This window comes from Selaginella moellendorffii, unplaced genomic scaffold, assembly GCF_000143415.4.
Source record: "Selaginella moellendorffii unplaced genomic scaffold, v1.0 SELMOscaffold_71, whole genome shotgun sequence".
In the NCBI taxonomy this organism is placed as follows: domain Eukaryota; kingdom Viridiplantae; phylum Streptophyta; class Lycopodiopsida; order Selaginellales; family Selaginellaceae; genus Selaginella; species Selaginella moellendorffii.
The window spans coordinates 900927-918229 of NW_003314332.1; the positions used below are offsets into that span (position 1 = coordinate 900927).

Sequence of the window (17303 nt, forward strand, 5' to 3'; positions counted from 1 at the left end):
ACTTTCCCCATGATCCGGATCTTGTTCGGGATTGGCGCCTTTCCAGTGTACAAGACGTGGATGAGTTGGTCCCCTAACTCCTCCCTTGTCGCCCGTTTCCCTAGGTACTGAGCGAAGCCCTCCACCATCATTGCCAGAAACACCGGGGTGTTGTCTGTCTCGCACAGGTCCTCGACGAGTAGATCCAGCTCCATTGTTGGGCGGTGAACCAAGTCCTTCTGCCTCGGAGAGAATCCTGGCGGAAACTTGTAGAAGAACAACTCGTGTGTTGGTCTCGTCACCCTCTGCTTTAGGACCAAGGCTCACCTGTTTTTCTCCGTGCTCACCTCCACGCTGTAGCAGTTCCGGCCGAGGAACGTGACTGGTCTCCCCCGGAACGATACTCCTGCCTCTTTGAAGCCTTCCTCGAGCCTTTCCATTGCTGCTTGCCGGTCTGGTTTGTTCCCTTCAAAGATTGCCAGGATCAAGTTCTTGGCTGCCTTGGCTTGACATTCCTGCAGTTCCATGAGGACCTCGTTCGCCTCCACTTGTAGTTCTCCTGGGACTGGTGCCGTGACGTCCGACATTGCCGGTGCAGCAGCTGAATGGGGTGAAACAGTCTTTGTCACGTCCATGTCCAGCTCTTCCACCCTTGTCCATCCGAGATAGAGTACGTCTGACTCCTTCCTCTTCTTGAGCGGGACGGCTGGAATTGCTTTCTCCTTGGTGGTCCCAGTCAAAGCTCTCGGAGCTGGTGTTTCTGGAACATTTGTGAGTGCTGGGGTGGTCTCTTCGATCTGATCCCCCTCCGAGTCCCCCTCTTTCCCCTGTCTCTCCTCCGTCGCCGCTTGGATGACTCGTTCCCTCTGCTGTGTGTCCATGAACAGCACGCTCAAACCCGGCGAGGCAGAGTGTGAGTCAGGCGAGGGCTGTTGTGGCGTGTTCTCCAGCGTTTCGTCCGCATACTTGCCAATTCCCTCCAAAGCTGATATCGATGGGATCCTTTCAAATGTGGGCGTCCTGGCCGGCGGTGTTGTGTTCAGCGGGGGGGTGATTGTTTGCTTGGAAGATGAGGCGTCTGAAGCTCCCTTTGATTTTTTGCTCCCCGTTGCAGTCTGGTTCTTCTTCTTTGTGATCTTGACTGTATCGGCGGACGAGGAGGGAGCAGCTCGAGTCGGTTCTGGTTCTGGTTCCACAGCTTCGTTGTCCTTCGGGGGCGGCGGTGGGCGCTGCTTGAGCTTGATCGAGAGTTTCGTCCCCGTGCTTCTCATTTCTGGTCGAGGCTCTGCCGTAGGTCTCTCCTCATCATCAGGGGTGTTCTGAGTCGTGTCCGTGCGAGGGGGTTCTTCCAGTTCATCTTCCAGTGGTGGACCGCACTTTCGCATGTTCTTTGTACGCGGCATTTCCTTCTTTGTTCCGGTCCTGTGTTCAGTAAAGAGTTCACGGATCAACGCTACTCCACGAGGGCGATGTGGTGATTCTGCTGAGGTACTGCTGGCAGTTTTTTGGGTCGAAGAGGGGGGCGTATGGGGGGAGGCGTGTGGGGGGTCTAGCCTTGGGGAAGAAAGGGGAGAGAAATTGCCATGTGATCGCAAGGGTGGAGCGGAGACAAATCGGGGAGCGAGGGGATTGGAAGGAGAACTGACCTCTTGGTCGTTGGCGTGATGCTCCTCTCCTTTTCTCTTTGCTCTGCTTGCTTTCTTCCGCTCTCCAGTCGCTCTCGAGCTCGATTCAACTTTTCCGGGGAAGGGCAAGTTTAGGGTTGTTGGTACTGCTCTTGGCGGGGGGGTACGTGGACGCGTGCGATTGGATGTGCTCCATCTTAAGTTCACCTTGGATTTTGGTGATGTAATGCGATCTTGGCGATTCTCCCGCCGTACGTTGTGTTGGTTCGAGGACTGCCCTCTTGATGATTGTCGGGGTGATGGCGATGTGGGGGAGGGGATGTTCCCTGGTGACACGTGGGGGATGGTGATGTCATTTTTCTTTTCCTTCGTCGTCTTTCCCTTCTGTTCTGGACCGTGCGATCTTGTCTCAGTTGATCTTCGCCATGGCTGGGACTTGTGCGTGGGGAGGGCCGCCGATCCTTTGGTTGGGGTTTGCTTCTCGTGATCCAATGGTTGCAATGCTGATCGGCTCGGTACGTGTACAGTTATCCTTGTGCGTGGTTTTTTGGTGTTTGTCGTTGTCTGCTCCGGGCCGTTGGATCTGTTTTCGGACGATCCTGACCGTGCTTGGGACTTAGCCATTTCTTGCATGGGCTTCGTCTGAGTGGGAAGAAATTTTCGATCGGGCAGATCATGGATTCTTGGGGAGGGATGCTCCCGGCCGGGTGAAAAACGATCTGGAGGTGGAACAACTAATCGAAGTCCATACCTGTGTGCCCCTTGCCTTGACGTCTTCTGCAGTTCTGAGGTCCTGGGGAGGACCACGTTTTGCCGATTCATGAGTGCTGGAGAGAATGATCTTTGTGGGTCATTGAGAGCTGTCCCAATATTGATCCAAGTCCATCAGATTGTCCGTGGTCGTCCTTTGCTGCCACACCCGTGAAATGCCCTTCTAGTGTCCTCGTGTTCTAAGGACCAGAACTTGGAGCGATTGGCACTTGTTTTGCTTCTCGGGTGCTTCTGTCCCTTTCCAGTGCTTCAGGCGTCCCTTCCTCCAGTCAGGCATGGCCCCCTTCCTGCTTTTGCTTCTTTTCTTGGGGAAAGAGTGGGGGCAGGACTTCTGCCACTGATCGGTCTGCTGTTGAGTCCTCTTTTTGATCAACCAGGGGGGCCAAAGAAGATTGTGGACCGTGAAGCCAGCAATCCTATTGGGGCTGGTGATCCTGGAGCGATCTCTTCACTACCCAAATGGATCTGCGTGGACCTTCTGTTGGGTGGAGCGAGCTTGAACCAGGGGATTCTTGGCGGGGTCGGTCAGCAGCACAGTGGGGGGATTAGAACGATGGGGAAGTGATCGGGATTGTTGCAAGGGAAGCGCCTGACCGGAGGGGAGCCGTGGAGAACCGGGACCTTTGCACAGCCAGTACCGAGATCGACAAGTGGGTTCCGCACACTCTAGAGTTCGGCTGTGAACCAAGGCGCCTAGTAGCAGATCCATGGCGAGCAGCTGGGGCGCGAACCAGGAAGCCGTGGGAAGTGGAGGGGATGGGATCGCCGGAACTTTGAGGAGTGCCTTGCGCCTAGGGTTTCCATCCCTCTTCTAGTCCGACTTTTCTCTAGTCCGACTTTTTGCTAGTCCGAATTTGTCAATGGGGCTTTTCATATTTATCCTCTTGAAAACCATAGAGGTCCAGTTTCGACATGCTCGAAACTGGCAAAGAGCATATAGGGGGGTTGAGATGAAGGGAGGATCCCTGGAACTAGAGTGCGGTTCGGTTTTGTGCAGATCAGATCAGGGAACTAGTGTCCGGTTCTGTGCTGCCCAAAGCCATGCCACTCACTCTGCAAACGCGTGCTCCCTATCCGTACTGGTGGTGAACTTCGCGCCTTATCCATGGTCCCCAGCCTCATCTCTCCCATGTGGTTGCATCTACAGATGTGAAGGACTTGAGTCGATCGTGAGATCAGTGAAGGTACACCACCCTTGCTTGATCTCCATCTGTATGACGCCTACAGTTTTCCAGAGATATAAGAAGCCCCTGGAGATGTACTGTCCTGGATCCCACAGTGCAGTGAACTGAGGAGTGTGCCGTCTCCGGTAATGGTGATGCTGCTGCTGCCTGGGAGTCCTCTCCTTGCTGCTGTGTGACTGATCCCCTCCAACTGGGATTGCTGTTTCCAGCCTCCCATCAGGCCGTGCAAGTGTAGTGCCGCCACGCTAGTCCCACGGCCTCATACCAGTGTAGCCGTACCCTTGGTGCTATCCATCTGGAATCACAACCAAAGGCGAGCTGCTCCTTTCGGATCCGAGTTGAAGCTACGTTTCCGTACTCCAACAAGCTAGCCTGATGCAGCTTCTAACACGAGCCGTGCCCCTCGAAACATCCCATACATCAAATGGCGTTGCTCCGAGTGCCTTGATCATGGTGGATCCACAACCAAGGCAAGAAAGGAATCAGTCAACACAGCTGTACCGTACAAATTGGGACTTCAGTGTGCCGTCGAAAGTTGTTCCTTTGCCGATTGGGACTAGGTGTACAATCGGAGGGTAGGGAAGTGCTGCCACGTAGTTTGAAGGACCCGGTGCGTGTCGGAGAATAGTGTCCTTTGCATATTCAAACGAGCAGCCGTAACAGCGCCAAGCGAGTTGTCCCCTCCTTACGTGGAGCTTGGCTCTCCAGACCCCAATAATCCAAACCCCAAGTGAATGAGGAAGGAAGGACGCTGCCGATGAGGTTCTGTGCAGCTAGTGTCCTTGGAAGAAGTTCCAGCAACCGTGGACTCCAAAGCCCCCAACTTGAACCATGTTCCGAAATTTGAACGTTTGGATCTTGCTCGTGAACCGTTGGATTGCCACGAAGTTTTGCTGGCGTGTGCTCCTTCGGAGGATCTATCTTCCCACCGTTGCTATCGGCGAAAAGGTACGTGGTTCAGCCGCCACCGCAATCCCTAGGTCGTCCATAACCCTAGCCGCCACCAGAGATAGGGTCGCCTTGATCTCCTGATTCCTGGCTCCAAATCGCCTGTTCTTGGACTCAGAATGATCGTGGGGATGTGCTCTCTCCAGCCGTGAAATGGAATCGTGGAAAGTCCATGTGGAGAGCTTGCAGTGACTAAAAGAGTACTCTTGACGCTTTCTCGCTCATGGAACATGCAAATCCAGTGAAACCAAGGCACGGCTTGCTCTCAGCATCGTCCTTATTGCTCTCCTAGTCCTACTCCTACTCTGGATCAAGCACCAAAGTCGACTCTCAAGGCGCTCCTCTTCTCGCTAAACTTAGGGTTTCCTCTCTCTAGTCTGCTAGTCCGACTTTGTCAATGGGGTTTTAATTAGTTTATCCTCTACAAACCATAGAGTCCGATTTCGACATGCTCGAAACCGGGAAAGAGCTCTTCAAGATTTTTAGGGGGGTGGGACGAGGGGGACAAAGTAGAACTGGTACTCGAGCCCGTGATGTCCGATGTCCAAGCTTCCGAAGTTCCTGGTGTGGAACTCTGTTGACTCGGGGAGGTACACGTGCCTTCGTTCCTGAACATGTGCTGCCAAATCCATATTGGTGGCTTCCATGTCCATTCTTCTTCTCCAGCCTTACTTCTTCCTCTAAAAAACGGCCACAGCTTCTTCTCCTTCGCTATCCTCCCTTCCTCGCCTCGTTTGATCAGCGTGTCCAGGCGGGCCGCGAGTGAGACAATCAGTCTGGACCAAACCTTTGAGATAGTTGCTCGAGCCGAAGGGTCCGTGTCCTCGAACAGCCTGGCGCAGCGAGCCTTCCATATCTCTGCTAGTGTGCATCCCCGAAGCGCATCGAAGAGCTCCTGGTGGACATGCGTAATGTGTGTCCGAGTTTGGTTGAGTTGATCAAAGTGTGGGGCCTCGTTGTGTCTCCACTTCCATGCATCAGGATTCTTTGTTTTTCCCTGGATGAAGCTACCCCAGAGCGCTGATTCGTATGTGATTGCAGCTCCTCCGGTTGACGTTCGTTTGAGTACCGCTGCTGCACCTTCCCATACTTCCTGTGCTGCCGGACATTCCCATAAGATGTGTCGCTGTGTTTCTGTGGCGCCACATGTCTTGCAGGCTGTGTTCGGAAGATGTATGGCGACCAGAGAGGGAAGACGTTCTTGTTGGGCCAGCCACATGAAGTATCGGTTCTTAGCTGACCAGCGCCCCTTCCAGATCTTGTTGATGCAGTGTGAGTGGTTCCTGGAACTGATCTGTTGGGCCTTTGCTTTCTGGATGAGGGAGGATCGAGTCGGCACCCTGATCAGTTTGCGGCCTAGCTTGGTCTCATACTGGAAGAAGTCCTTGCACGTGGTTCCCCTCCAATGCCACTCTGCAGGATCCCACTTGAGTTCGTCCAAGGTTTGTTGGCGGAACCAGTAGAGGCGAGCATATTGGTTTTCTGGTATCGATGGATCAACGTTGGCAGTTTTTTTCTCCATTTGAATCACTCTAATCGGTTTAGCTCTGCTCATGTTGGGGAGGTCCTCGTACTCGGGGGTAACGATGGGGTACAAGCGTCCAGCCTATCCTGCCTCAAAAACTAGTCCCGATGCCATGTTGGGGAGGGTGCATACGATCGATTCATCCACCTTCCACCAACGATGGTGCTGATCTTCTTGCAGGTTTAGTCGTTCAAGGCATGCGTGTTTGGCTGCTAAAAAGGCTGTCTGGAATTTATGCATCCTGTGTTCCGAGATGGTTAATCCATAGAAAGCTCTGATTCGGTCGCGGTTGTGGGCCGTCTGGTTGGGCTGGATCATGGTGTCTGCCTCTGCAAAGGTTCTCATCCCTGCTTTGTGCAGGTCTCTGCATGTCTGGTCCAGGCCACGATCCTCTGAAGCTCCGAGCGTTTTACCCTGGACAGCGAAGAGTTTGCTCAGGAAAATTGGCTGCCGGTCCAGTTGTTCTTTGGTACGAGGTGGTTTACATTCCAACTTGCACTTAAATTGCCTCCAGAGCTTGAACAGCTTCCCTGAGAATGTGTGAGCCTTTGTCATTTTGAGTTTGGTGTCTGAGAAGAGCCATTGTTCGTCTGACGCCCAGTTTTGTCTGGTGTGCTCGTTCCTGTCCGGGAGGACTTTCAAAAATTGTGCTCGCAGCAGTATTCTACATGGTTGGTGGCTAGGCATGAGCATCCTTGTGAAAATCTTGAAGAGAAGAGCCTTGCATTGTTCTTCGATGTCAATGATATTGAGGCCCCCTTCGTGCTTCGGAAGTGTTACTGACCGCCAGTTGACCTTTGCTCCACCACGCGACACGCAGGAGGAGCCTTTCCAGACATAGGTACGAATGAGTTGGTTCATTTCCTGGATCGTTCGCCTGTCCATGTTCCAGCATGCTGCCAGGAACCAGATCGCTCCAAGCAGGATGCTGTTAGCCACCACGCAGCGTGCTGAGAACGATAGTTTTCTGCTCGCCCAGAACTTGAGTTGATCCCTTAGTTTTGTTACAGCTTTTTGGTTCTGGGGTTCTGGATCATATTGGCGTCCCACTTGAAATCCAAGGTAGCGGGTGGTCTCCTCCGTGTCCAGCCATTTGAAACCCAGCGCCGTGCCCCATGTTGGAGGTCTGCCGGGGGGGAGCCATAGTCCTACCGATTTGTGCCAGTTTATTTTCGATCCCATGGCCTCATTGAAAAAATCCAGGTCCCTTTTGATGTTTGAGAGGTTCTCCGGTGATCCCTCCCCGATCAGGCTTGTGTCATCTACAAAGGCTGAGGATAGGAGGTCCTCCTTTGAGGCTTCGTTCATGTCCTGAAGCGTGGCACCGCAGCCTGGAAGGGGCATACCTTTTGGACCCTGTGGTCGGGCAAGGTAGTAGGCCAGAGCATCCGCAACAAACAGGAACAGGTATGGTGCGAGGGGGCATCCTTGGCGGACTGATCTTTCAAGTTTGAAGGACTGTCCCATGGTTCCATTGATTGTAACCCTGCTCGATGCCGAGTGGTATAGGGATGCTGTCCATTCCACGAACTGCAGAGGAACTCCTTGCTTGATCATTATGGCCTGTAGAACTTTCCAATCCACCCGGTCGTAAGCTTTTTCAAAGTCCAGGAGAATGATTGCAATCTGCTCTGCCGTGTCTTTGGTGTGTTCTTGCACCAGCAGCACTGTTAGGAGATTGTCCACGATTTGTCTGCTGTCTACGAAACCGTTCTGCGTCTCCTTGATTGTTTCTGGGAGCAGAGGCTTGAGGTGTGAGGCCAAGGCTTTTGCTACGATCTTGTACATGGTGTTCAGCATAGAGATGGGCCTCCAGTTCTTGAGGTGGGACATATCTCCTTTTTTTGGTATCAGAGCAATGATCCCATCCGTAGCTCCTTCCGGCCACTTCCCAGCTCGCATGGTTTCTTGCCACATCTTGAGAACTTCTGGTCCGATCCAGTCCCAGTTTTGTTTGTAGAAGGCTGGTGGCATGCTGTCCTCCCCTGGCATCTTGTCGTCCTTGAGGTCATCCAGGGCGTCCTTTAATTCTCGCAGCGTGAAAGGTCTCATTACTCCGGTGTTCATTGCTGGGGTGTACTTGGTCGGGATATGTTCCAGCACTCTTTCAAGTTTCTCTTGCCTGACCTCATCCTATGGTTCCTCCTTGAAAAGCTGCGAGTAGTAGTGTTCTGCCATGTTGTGCATGTCATCGATCTCTGTGTGCAGTTGCCCTTGTTCGTCCTTCAATCCGAACATTGGTGGGGAGACCACTTTAGATCTTATGGATCGATAGAACTCCCTGTTCAGCGCGAGTTCACTTGCGTGCCATCTAATGTGTCCTGCTTTTAGGAAGGCTTCCATCTTGTCGGCCTCTATCCTTTCCAGTTGGCGCTTAACCTGGATTTTTTGAGCTTGTAGCCAGGGGTCGTCCGGGTTGCTGCGAAGGTCAGTGTTGATCGAGGCCAGGAGACTCCGAACCTTTTGGACTGTGTTAAAGACACCTCTCCTATCTTTCCGGATCTTGGCTCGAGCCTTTTGAGCGATTTGAAGGGTGAAGGAGTGTAGGTTCCCCTTGTGTTTCTCCCATTGCTCGTGTGCCCAGTTATTGTTGGCTTGCTCCTCAAAGAACTTCTTGGGTATGGCAACTGGCTTCCTTGGACCTCTCGATCTTCGAAAGGGAAGTGTGAGTCTAATTGGATGGTGGTCCGAGAAGTCCGTGTAGGTGTTGTCAATGTCCAACTTCCCCCCTTGCATGCACAGGTCCATGGTGAGGTAGAAGCGGTCCAGACGACGTTGTATGCCTCTGCGTTGACGTTCTCGCCATGTGAAACGTGGTTCGTGTGTCACAAACCCCGGGATCTCGTAAGCGTCGCAGGTGCCAATTTGTAAGAGGAATGAGTTCCATGCAAGGCGTTCCGCACGTGTACGTCTATCCTGGATTATGCCTCCCTGTTTGTCCTCCTCGTGATCCACGAAATTGAAGTCTCCAGCCAGGATCCAGTCATCGATTCCAGAGGGAAGACGACGCTGCAGAACTCGGAAGAAGTGTGCTCGTGAGGTGGAGCGGGAAGCCGGGGCGTAGATGTTCAACAGGCCTATGGTTCGGGCATTTACTTTTAACACTATCATGTGAGCACGTCCAGGGATTAGGATCTGGTGCGAGGTGCTGAGGGATTGCCATGGTCCTTTGGCGATGATGAGGGTTCCTCCTCGCCTTCCAACTGCAGGGTTCCAGAAGTGTTCGCCTTGTGAAACCTTAAAGATTGTCTGGTGTTCTTGCATTCTATGCTCCTGGAAACAGAAAAAGTCACACTTTCCTATCACTCCTTCTAATTGGCGAAGGTATTGTCGTAGCCTCGCCTTCTTGTCATTCCATAGCACTCCGTCTTTACTAATGCCTCCTACATTCCATGATAGCACGCTGAGATCAGTCATTGGCCTTGTTTGTAGTGATCCGATCGCGTTCCACCCATGAGAATTCGCGATCTCTCCCTCCTCTCACGGGGATGACGCCGCTTTTGGTGAGAAGGGCTGCGTGCAGCTCCATGTTGGTGCCCACGATTGTGGCCTTGTCTACTTCCACATGGTACCTAAGATCCTTGATTACCTCGGACGCTTCCAGAAAGCTGTGTACTCCATTCTCTGGGAGCTGATCACGCGCCATGTGGAATGTGGGGGTGACATATCCGACCGGAGGGCCACTCCAGAGTGCTAGGTACTTCCGGGGACGTGTGTTGCTTACATGGAGCCACAGGTTGACTTTGAGTCGCGTGAACCGTCGGGAGGAGGACGCTCGCCCTCGCGGCACCTGGTCCTCTGATGGGGATCTCTCCACTCGTGCTCGTTCTGGGGACGGGGGGCGTTGGACTGTGTGTTGTCCACCCCGCTGGTCGCTTGTCCTCTCAGGTGAAGCTTGTCCGTCCGTCGGTGTTTCTTCCCTGCGCATTGACACTCTGTCGGACTGTCTCCTAGCTGTTCCTCCTTGAGCCGAAGGGCTTCTCCTTCTTTTTCCCCGGTCCTGCATCGGCTTAGAGGGTGTCGCTGCTGCTGGGGGTGTTGTCCTAGATTCCTGGATATGGATCGGGTGCACTTTCCCCATGATCCGGATCTTATTCGGGATTGGCGCCTTTCCAGTGTACAGAACGTGGATGAGTTGGTCCCCTGACTCCTCCCTTGTCGCCCGTTTCCCTAGGTACTGAGCGAAGCCCTCCACCATCATTGCCAGGAACACCGGGGTGTTGTCTGTCTCGCACAGGTCCTCGACGAGTAGATCCAGCTCCATTGTTGGGCGGTGAACCAAGTCCTTCTGGCTCGGGGAGAATCCTGGCGGAAACTTGTAGAAGAACAACTCGTGTGTTGGTCTCGTCACCCTCTGCTTTAGGACCAGGGCTCGCCGGTTTTTCTCCGTGCTCACCTCCACGCTGTAGCAGTTCCGGCCGAGGAACGTGACTGGTCTCCCCCGGAACGACACTCCTGCCTCTTTGAAACCATCCTCGAGCCCTTCCAGTGCTGCTTGCCGGGCTGGTTTGTTCCCTTCAAAGATTGCCAGGATCAAGTTCTTGGCTGCCTTGGCTTGACGTTCCTGCAGTTCCATGAGGACCTCGTTTGCCTCCACTTGTAGCTCTCCTGGGACTGGTGCCGTGACATCCGACATTGCCGGTGCAGCAGCTGAGTGGGGTGAAACGGTCTTCTTCACGTCCATGTCCAACTCTTCCACCCTTGTCCATCCGAGATAGAGTACGTCCGACTCCTTCCTCTTCTTGAGTGGGACGGCTGGAATTGCTTTCTCCTTGGTGGTCCCGGTCGAAGCTCTCGGAGCTGGTGTTTCTGGGACCTTTGTGAGCGCTGGGGAGGTCTCTTCGATCTGATCCCCCTCCGAGTCCCCCTCTTTCCTCTGTCTCTCCTCTGTCACCGCTTGGATGACTCGTTCCCTCTGCTGTGTGTCCATGAAAAGCGCGCTCAAACCCGGCGAGGCAGAGTGTGAGTCAGGCAGGGTCTGTTGTGGCGTGTTCTCCAGCATTTCGTCCGCATACTTGCCGATTCCCTCCAAAGCTGATATCGATGGGATCCTTTCAACTGTGGGCGTCCTGGCCGGTGGTGTTGTGTTCAGCGGGGGGGTGATTGTTTGCTTGGAGGATGAGGCGTCTGAAGCTCCCTTTGGTTTTTTGCCCCCTGTTGCGGTCTGGTTCTTCTTCTTTGTGATCTTGACTGTATCGGCAGACGAGGAGGGAGCGGCTCGAGTCGGCTCTGGTTCTGGTTCCACCGCTTCGTTGTCCTTCGGGGGCGGCGGTGGGCGCTGCTTGAGCTTGATCGAGAGTCTCGTCCCCGTGCTTCTCGTTTCTGGTCGAGGCTCCGCCGTAGGTCTCTCCTCATCGTCAGGGGTGTTCTGAGTCGTGTCTGTGCGAGGGGGCTCTTCCAGTTCGTCTTCCAGTGGTGGACCTCGCTTTCGCATGTTCTTTGTATGCGGCATTTCCTTCTTTGTTCCGATCCTGTGTTCAGTAAAGAGTTCACAGATCACCGCTACTCCACGAGGGTGCTGTGGTGATTCTGCTGAGGTACTGCTGGCAGTTTTTTGAGTCGAAGAGGGGGGTGTATGGGGGGAGGCGTGTGGGGGGTCAAGCCTTGGGGAAGAAAGGGGAGAGAGATCGACGTGTGATCGCGAGGGTGGAGCGGAGACAAATCGGGGAGCTAGGGGATTGGAAGGAGAACCGACCTCTTGGTTGTTGGCGTGATGGTCCTCTCCTTTTCTCTTTGCTCTGCTTGCTTTCTTCCGCTCTCCAGTCACTCTCGAGTTCGATTGAACTTTTCCGGGCAGGGGCAAGTTTAGGGTTGTTGCTACTGCTCTTGGCGGGGGAGCACGTGATGCGTGTGATTGGGCATGCTCCGTCTTAAGTTCGCCTTGGATTTTGGTGATATAACGTGATCTTGGCGATTCTCCTGCCGTACGTTGTGTTGGTTCGAGGACTGCCCTCTTGATGATTGTCGGGGTGATGGTGACATGGGGGGGGGAATGTTCCCTGGTGACACGTGGGGGATGGTGACATCATTTTTCTTTTCCTTCGTCGTCTCTCCCTTCTGTTCTGGACCGTGTGATCTTGTCTTAGTTGATCTTAGCCGTGGCTGGGACTTGTGCTTGGGGAGGGTCGCCGATCCATTGGTTGGGGTTTGCTTCTCGCAATTCAATGGTTGTGATGCTGATCGGCTCGGTACGTGTACGGTCATCCTTGTGCGTGGTTTTTTGGTGTTGGTCGCTGTCTCCTCCGGGCCATTGGATCTTTTTTCGGATGATCCTGACCGTGCTTGGGACTTAGCCATTTCTTGCATGGGCTTCGTCTGAGCGGGAAGAAATTTTTGATCGGGCAGATCATGGATTCTTGGGGAGGGATGCTCCCGGCCGGGTGAAAAACGATCTGGAGGTGGAACAATTAATCGAAGTCCATACCTGTGTGCTCCTTGCCTTGACATCTTTTGCAGTTCTGAGGTCCGGGGGAGGACCACGTTTTGCCGGTTCATGGGTGTTGGGGAGGACGGTCTTTGTGGGTCATTGAGAGCTGTCCCAAGTGCTGCTGGGTATCAATCCAAGTCCGTCAGACTGTCCGTGTTCGTCCTTTGCTGCTACGCCCGCGAAGTGCCCTTCTAGTGTCCTCGTGTTCTAAGGACCAGAACTTGGAGTGATTGGCACTTATTTTGCTTCTCGGGTGCTTCTGTCCCTTTCCAGTGCTTCAGGCGTCCCTTCCTCCGGTCAGGCGTGGCCCCCTTCTTGCTTTTGCTTTTTTTTTTTTTTTCTTGGGGAAAGGGGGGGGAGCGGGACTTCTGCCACTGATCGGTCCGCTGTTGAGTCCTCTTTTTGATCAACCAGGAGGGACCAAAGAAGATTGTGGACCGTGAAGCCAGCAATCCTATTGGGACTGGTGATCCTGGAGCGATCTCTTCACTACCCAAATGGATCCGCGTGGACCTTCTGTTGGGTGGAGCGAGCTTGAACCAGGGGATTCTTGGCGGTGTCAGTCAGCAGCACTGTGGGGGGATTAGAACGATGGGGAAGAGATCGGGATCGTTGCAAGGGAAGCGCCTGACCGGCGGGGAGCCGTGGAGAACCGGGACCTTTGCACAGCCAGTACCGAGATCGACAAGTGGGTTCCGCACACTCTAGAGTTCGGCCGTGAACCAAGGCGCCTAGTAGCAGATCCATGGCGAGCAGTTGGGGAGCGAACCAGGAAGCTGTGGGAAGTGGGGGGGATGAGAGCGCCGGAACTTTGAGGAGCGCCTTGCACCTAGGGTTTCCATCTCCGCTAGTCCGACTTTGTCAATGGGGTTTTAATTAGTTTATCCTCTACAAACCATAGAGTCCGATTTCGACATGCTCGAAACCAGGAAAGAGCTCTTCAAGATTTTTAGGGGGGGTGGGACAAGGGGGACAAAGTAGAACTGGTACTCGAGCCCGTGATGTCTGATGTCCAAGCTTCTGAAGTTCCTGGTGTGGAACTCTGTCGACTCGGGGAGGTACACGTGCCTTCGTTCCTGAACATGTGCTGCCAAATCCATATTGGTGGCTTCCACGTCCATTCTTCTTCTCCAGCCTCGCTTCTTCCTCTAAAAAACGGCCACAGCTTCTTCTCCTTCGCTATCTTCCCTTCCTCGCCTACTAGTCCGACTTTGTGAAATGACTTGAGAGGTGTAGAATAAGTGGGAGCTTCGGTGCAAGTGAAATACCACTACTTTCAACGTTATTTTACTTACTCCGTGAGGTGGAGACGGGGCCTGGCCCCTTCTTCTTGTCCCAAGGCCGGCTCATGCCGGCCGATCCAGGCAGATGACATTGTCAGGTGGGGAGTTTGGCTTTGGCGGCACATCTGTTAAAAGATAACACAGGTGTCCTAAGATGAGCTCAACGAGAACAGAAATCTCGTGTGGAACAAAAGGGTAAAAGCTCATTTGATTTTGATCTTTAGTACGGATACAAACTGCGAAAGCATGGCCTGTCGATCCTTTAGTGTTTCCAAATTTGAAGCTAGAGGTGTCAGAAAAGTTACCACAGGTATAACTGGCTTGTGGCAGCCAAGCGTTCATAGCGACGTTGCTTTTTGATCCTTCGATGTTGGCTCTTCCTATCAATGTGAAGCAGAATTCACCAAGTGTTGGATTGTTCACCCACCAATAGGGAACGTGAGCTGGGTTTAGACCGTCATGAGACAGGTTAGTTTTACCCTACTGATGAGCTGTGCCACAATAGTAATTCCACTTAGTACGAGAGGAACTGTTGATTCGCACAATTGGTAATTGCGCTTGGTTGAAAAGCTAGTGGCGCGAAGCTACCATGCGTGGGATTATGACTGAACGCCTCTAAGTCAGAATCCGTGCTAGATGTGGTGCTCTCTACCTCCTCAGCTGTTACCTGATTAAGGTTAGGGGGGCCCCGTGCTCCCCCGAGAACACATGATGCAACCGCCATCCCCCGGGGCCGATGCTGCCCCGGGGGCGCGGCTTGGAAATCCAATTTCGAACGGTCGAGGAGATAAATCCTTTGCAGATGACTTAAATAGGGGATGGGGTACTGTAAGTGGCAGAGTAGCCTTGCTGCTACGATCTGCTGAGGTTCATCCCTCTGTCCCACTGATTTGTCCCACCCACCGAAGGAATAAAACTGAGGGGTACGGCTTTCCCTAGCCCGACGGACTGGGCAACACGAGCTTGGGCTCAGGCTCGAGCGCGTAAGGTGAAGTGCTTGACTCCCTGGGGTGAAGTGCTTGTCTCCCTGGGGCATGGTAGGCCACAAGCACTGGAAGGATGCGAGTGGGGGATGCAAGTGTTGGGCAGCCGAGGTCAAACCTTGGGTGCCTAGCTCCACACCCCCAGCTGGACTTCCAGTGCATGTACGGGCTGCCAGGCTCCTCCCCACGTGCACCATGTCGGGGTCTGACTCGGGCTCCATCTCGGACTCGGGTTCCAGCTCGAACATGGACACGTGGGGGTGAAAGCCCAAAGCGCTTGTCTCCCTGGGGCGTGGTAGGCCGCCAGCACCAGAAGGATAGTGGGGGATGCGAGTGTTGGGCAGCCGAGGTCAAACCTCAGGTGCCCGGCTCCACACCCCCAACTGGACTTCCAGTGCATGTGCGGGCTGCCGGGCTCCTCCCCGCGTGCACCATGTCGGGGTCAGACTTGGGCATGATCTCGAACTCGGGTTCCGGCTCAGACATGGACACGTGGGGGGAAAGCCCAAAGCGCTTGTCTCCCTGGGGCATGGTAGGCCGCCAGCATTGGAAGGATAGTGGGGGATGCAAGTGTTGGGCAGCCGAGGTCAGACCTCGGGTGCCCGGCTCCACACCCCCTGCTGGACTTCCTCTGCATGTGCGGGCTGCCGGGCTCCACCTCGCGTGCACCATGTCGGGGTCAGACTCAGGCTCCATCTCGGACTCGGGTTCCGGCTCGGATATGGACACGTGGGGTGAAAGCCCAAAGCACTTGTCTCCCTGGGGCATGGTAGGCTGCGAGCTCTAGAAGCATAGTGGGGGATGGGAGTGTGGGCAGCCGAGGTCAGACCTCGGGTGCCTGGCTCCACACCTCCTACTGGACTTCCAGGGCATGCGCGGGCTCCTGCCTGCTTGGACTTGGGCTTGAAGTCAGGCTCGAGAATGTACTCGAGCTTTTGCTCGGGCTCGCGTTTGGACTTGGCTCCTGCTCACGCTCAAGCTTGAACTCGGACTAGGACAAATAGCCAAAAGCTGTTGTCCCAGAAAGAGGAGAGACTTTCTTACCTGTAGGATGATGGGTGGGGAGTGGAGGCTCTCGGGCAGCTGGGGTTGAACTGCGGCTGCCCAGCTCTGCTTCCCATACAAACGAGAGTTGGCTCGCTTGCCAGGGTCACGTCGTGGCGCTTCGATGGCTCCCCTTGTGTGCCTCACCTTGTGGGCTTCCCGTGCCCACCGGGCAAAGGAAATGGTGCTCAGCTGCTCTGGTGGCAAGCACGTGCAGCATCCGTCCAGGTGTTACCCGATCGGCAATCCAGATGCAGAACTCCCAACGTGGAATGCCTGGGCAGTGTCGCATGTGTGAGTGCTCGTGGCCTTTGGCCGGTGGCGTGGGGGGGGCCTCCCCAGTATTGATGGGGGGTGGGGTTGTGCAAGGGTTCTCAGCTACAGAGAGAGCCTTGGCATGGCTTCCCTAGCACCCACTCCAGCATTTGGCAGAGTTGTGCTGTGCAATCTATGGGCATGGCCTTGGGACCACATTTGCACGCCTGTCGGGCGAGGGGGAGGGAGGCAGCAGTGTGGTCCTCCGGGCTTCCAAGGGAGGCAAGCCTCAGGGGCGGCACGGCTGCTTGGCAAGGGCCAGCGTCACCCGGTGGGAAAGGGGAGGGGCCCCCACTTGCCGGGCGACGGAGGGAGGAAGGGGGGAGGACTCTCTCGGGCCTGAAGCGCACGGAGAAGGCGCAGGCTGAGCCTCAGCCTGCGTGCACGTGAGGGAGGGGGGGAAGGCCCTGCCCGCCTACCACGTGGCACGGAAAAGGGGAGAGGGGAAAAAAAGTGGCCCAGAATGTCTAGGGCCCAAAACGTGTGATTTTTCGCAAAAAGTTGGAAAGGTACCACGTGTTCTGCGGGCTTTTTTTGGGGCCCAAATCGCGCGATTTTTCACGAAATGTTGGGGAGGTACCCCACATTTCGCAGCGCTCGTTTTGGGGCCCAAAACACGGTCTTCGTGAAATGTTGGGGAGGTACCACATGTCCCGCGGGCGTGCTTTTTAGCGCCCAAAAGGTACACGGGATTGTGGAGGTATGCTGCAGCTTTGGATCAGCTGCCCCACACTATAAGAGTAGGGGGAGTGTGAAATATTTCAGAGTGGGTTCAAACTATGACTATGGCATTGGATCCCATCAAACCTCCAAAGTTTAAGTGTCCCTGGGCTTGAATAGTATTGGGCTGGGTGACCACCCGGGAAGTCCAAGTGACCCCCTCTTTTTTTTTTCCTTACAAGTCATTTATTTTTGTAAGATCACTGTTTTAATATATAAACTTTGAGTATTTTTCCATAGCATATAAGTGTATGGTCCTTAAATACTACTTACAATTGTCAATGTAAGGTGTATTTGCCAAATTGTGTCGTTAGTTAGTTATTAACTAGGATATAAGTCACAAAGAATGTGTTGTGATTGTCACCATGTGGCATGGCAAGCAAGTCCAAACATATGTATGTCACATGGCATACAAGGTCAAGGACACTAAACTCTAACTATGAGAAAAAGCCAAAGAGCACAAACCAAAGTGCATGCCATGTGTCAATGTGGCATACAT

The 17303-nt window shown here is 54.0% G+C and overlaps 1 protein-coding gene and 1 pseudogene across 1 annotated transcript; one reads left to right on the plus strand and one right to left on the minus strand.

The window, feature by feature from the left end:
* Positions 1-302: 302 nt before the first annotated feature.
* Positions 303-2426, minus strand: LOC112340846 (serine/arginine repetitive matrix protein 1-like). Its single transcript, XM_024659966.1, has one exon. It carries the CDS (start codon positions 2424-2426, stop codon positions 303-305), a length of 2124 nt encoding a protein of 707 aa, XP_024515734.1.
* A 14422-nt stretch (positions 2427-16848) lies between these two features.
* Positions 16849-16968, plus strand: LOC112340878 (annotated as a pseudogene).
* The last annotated feature ends 335 nt before the right edge of the window (positions 16969-17303 follow it).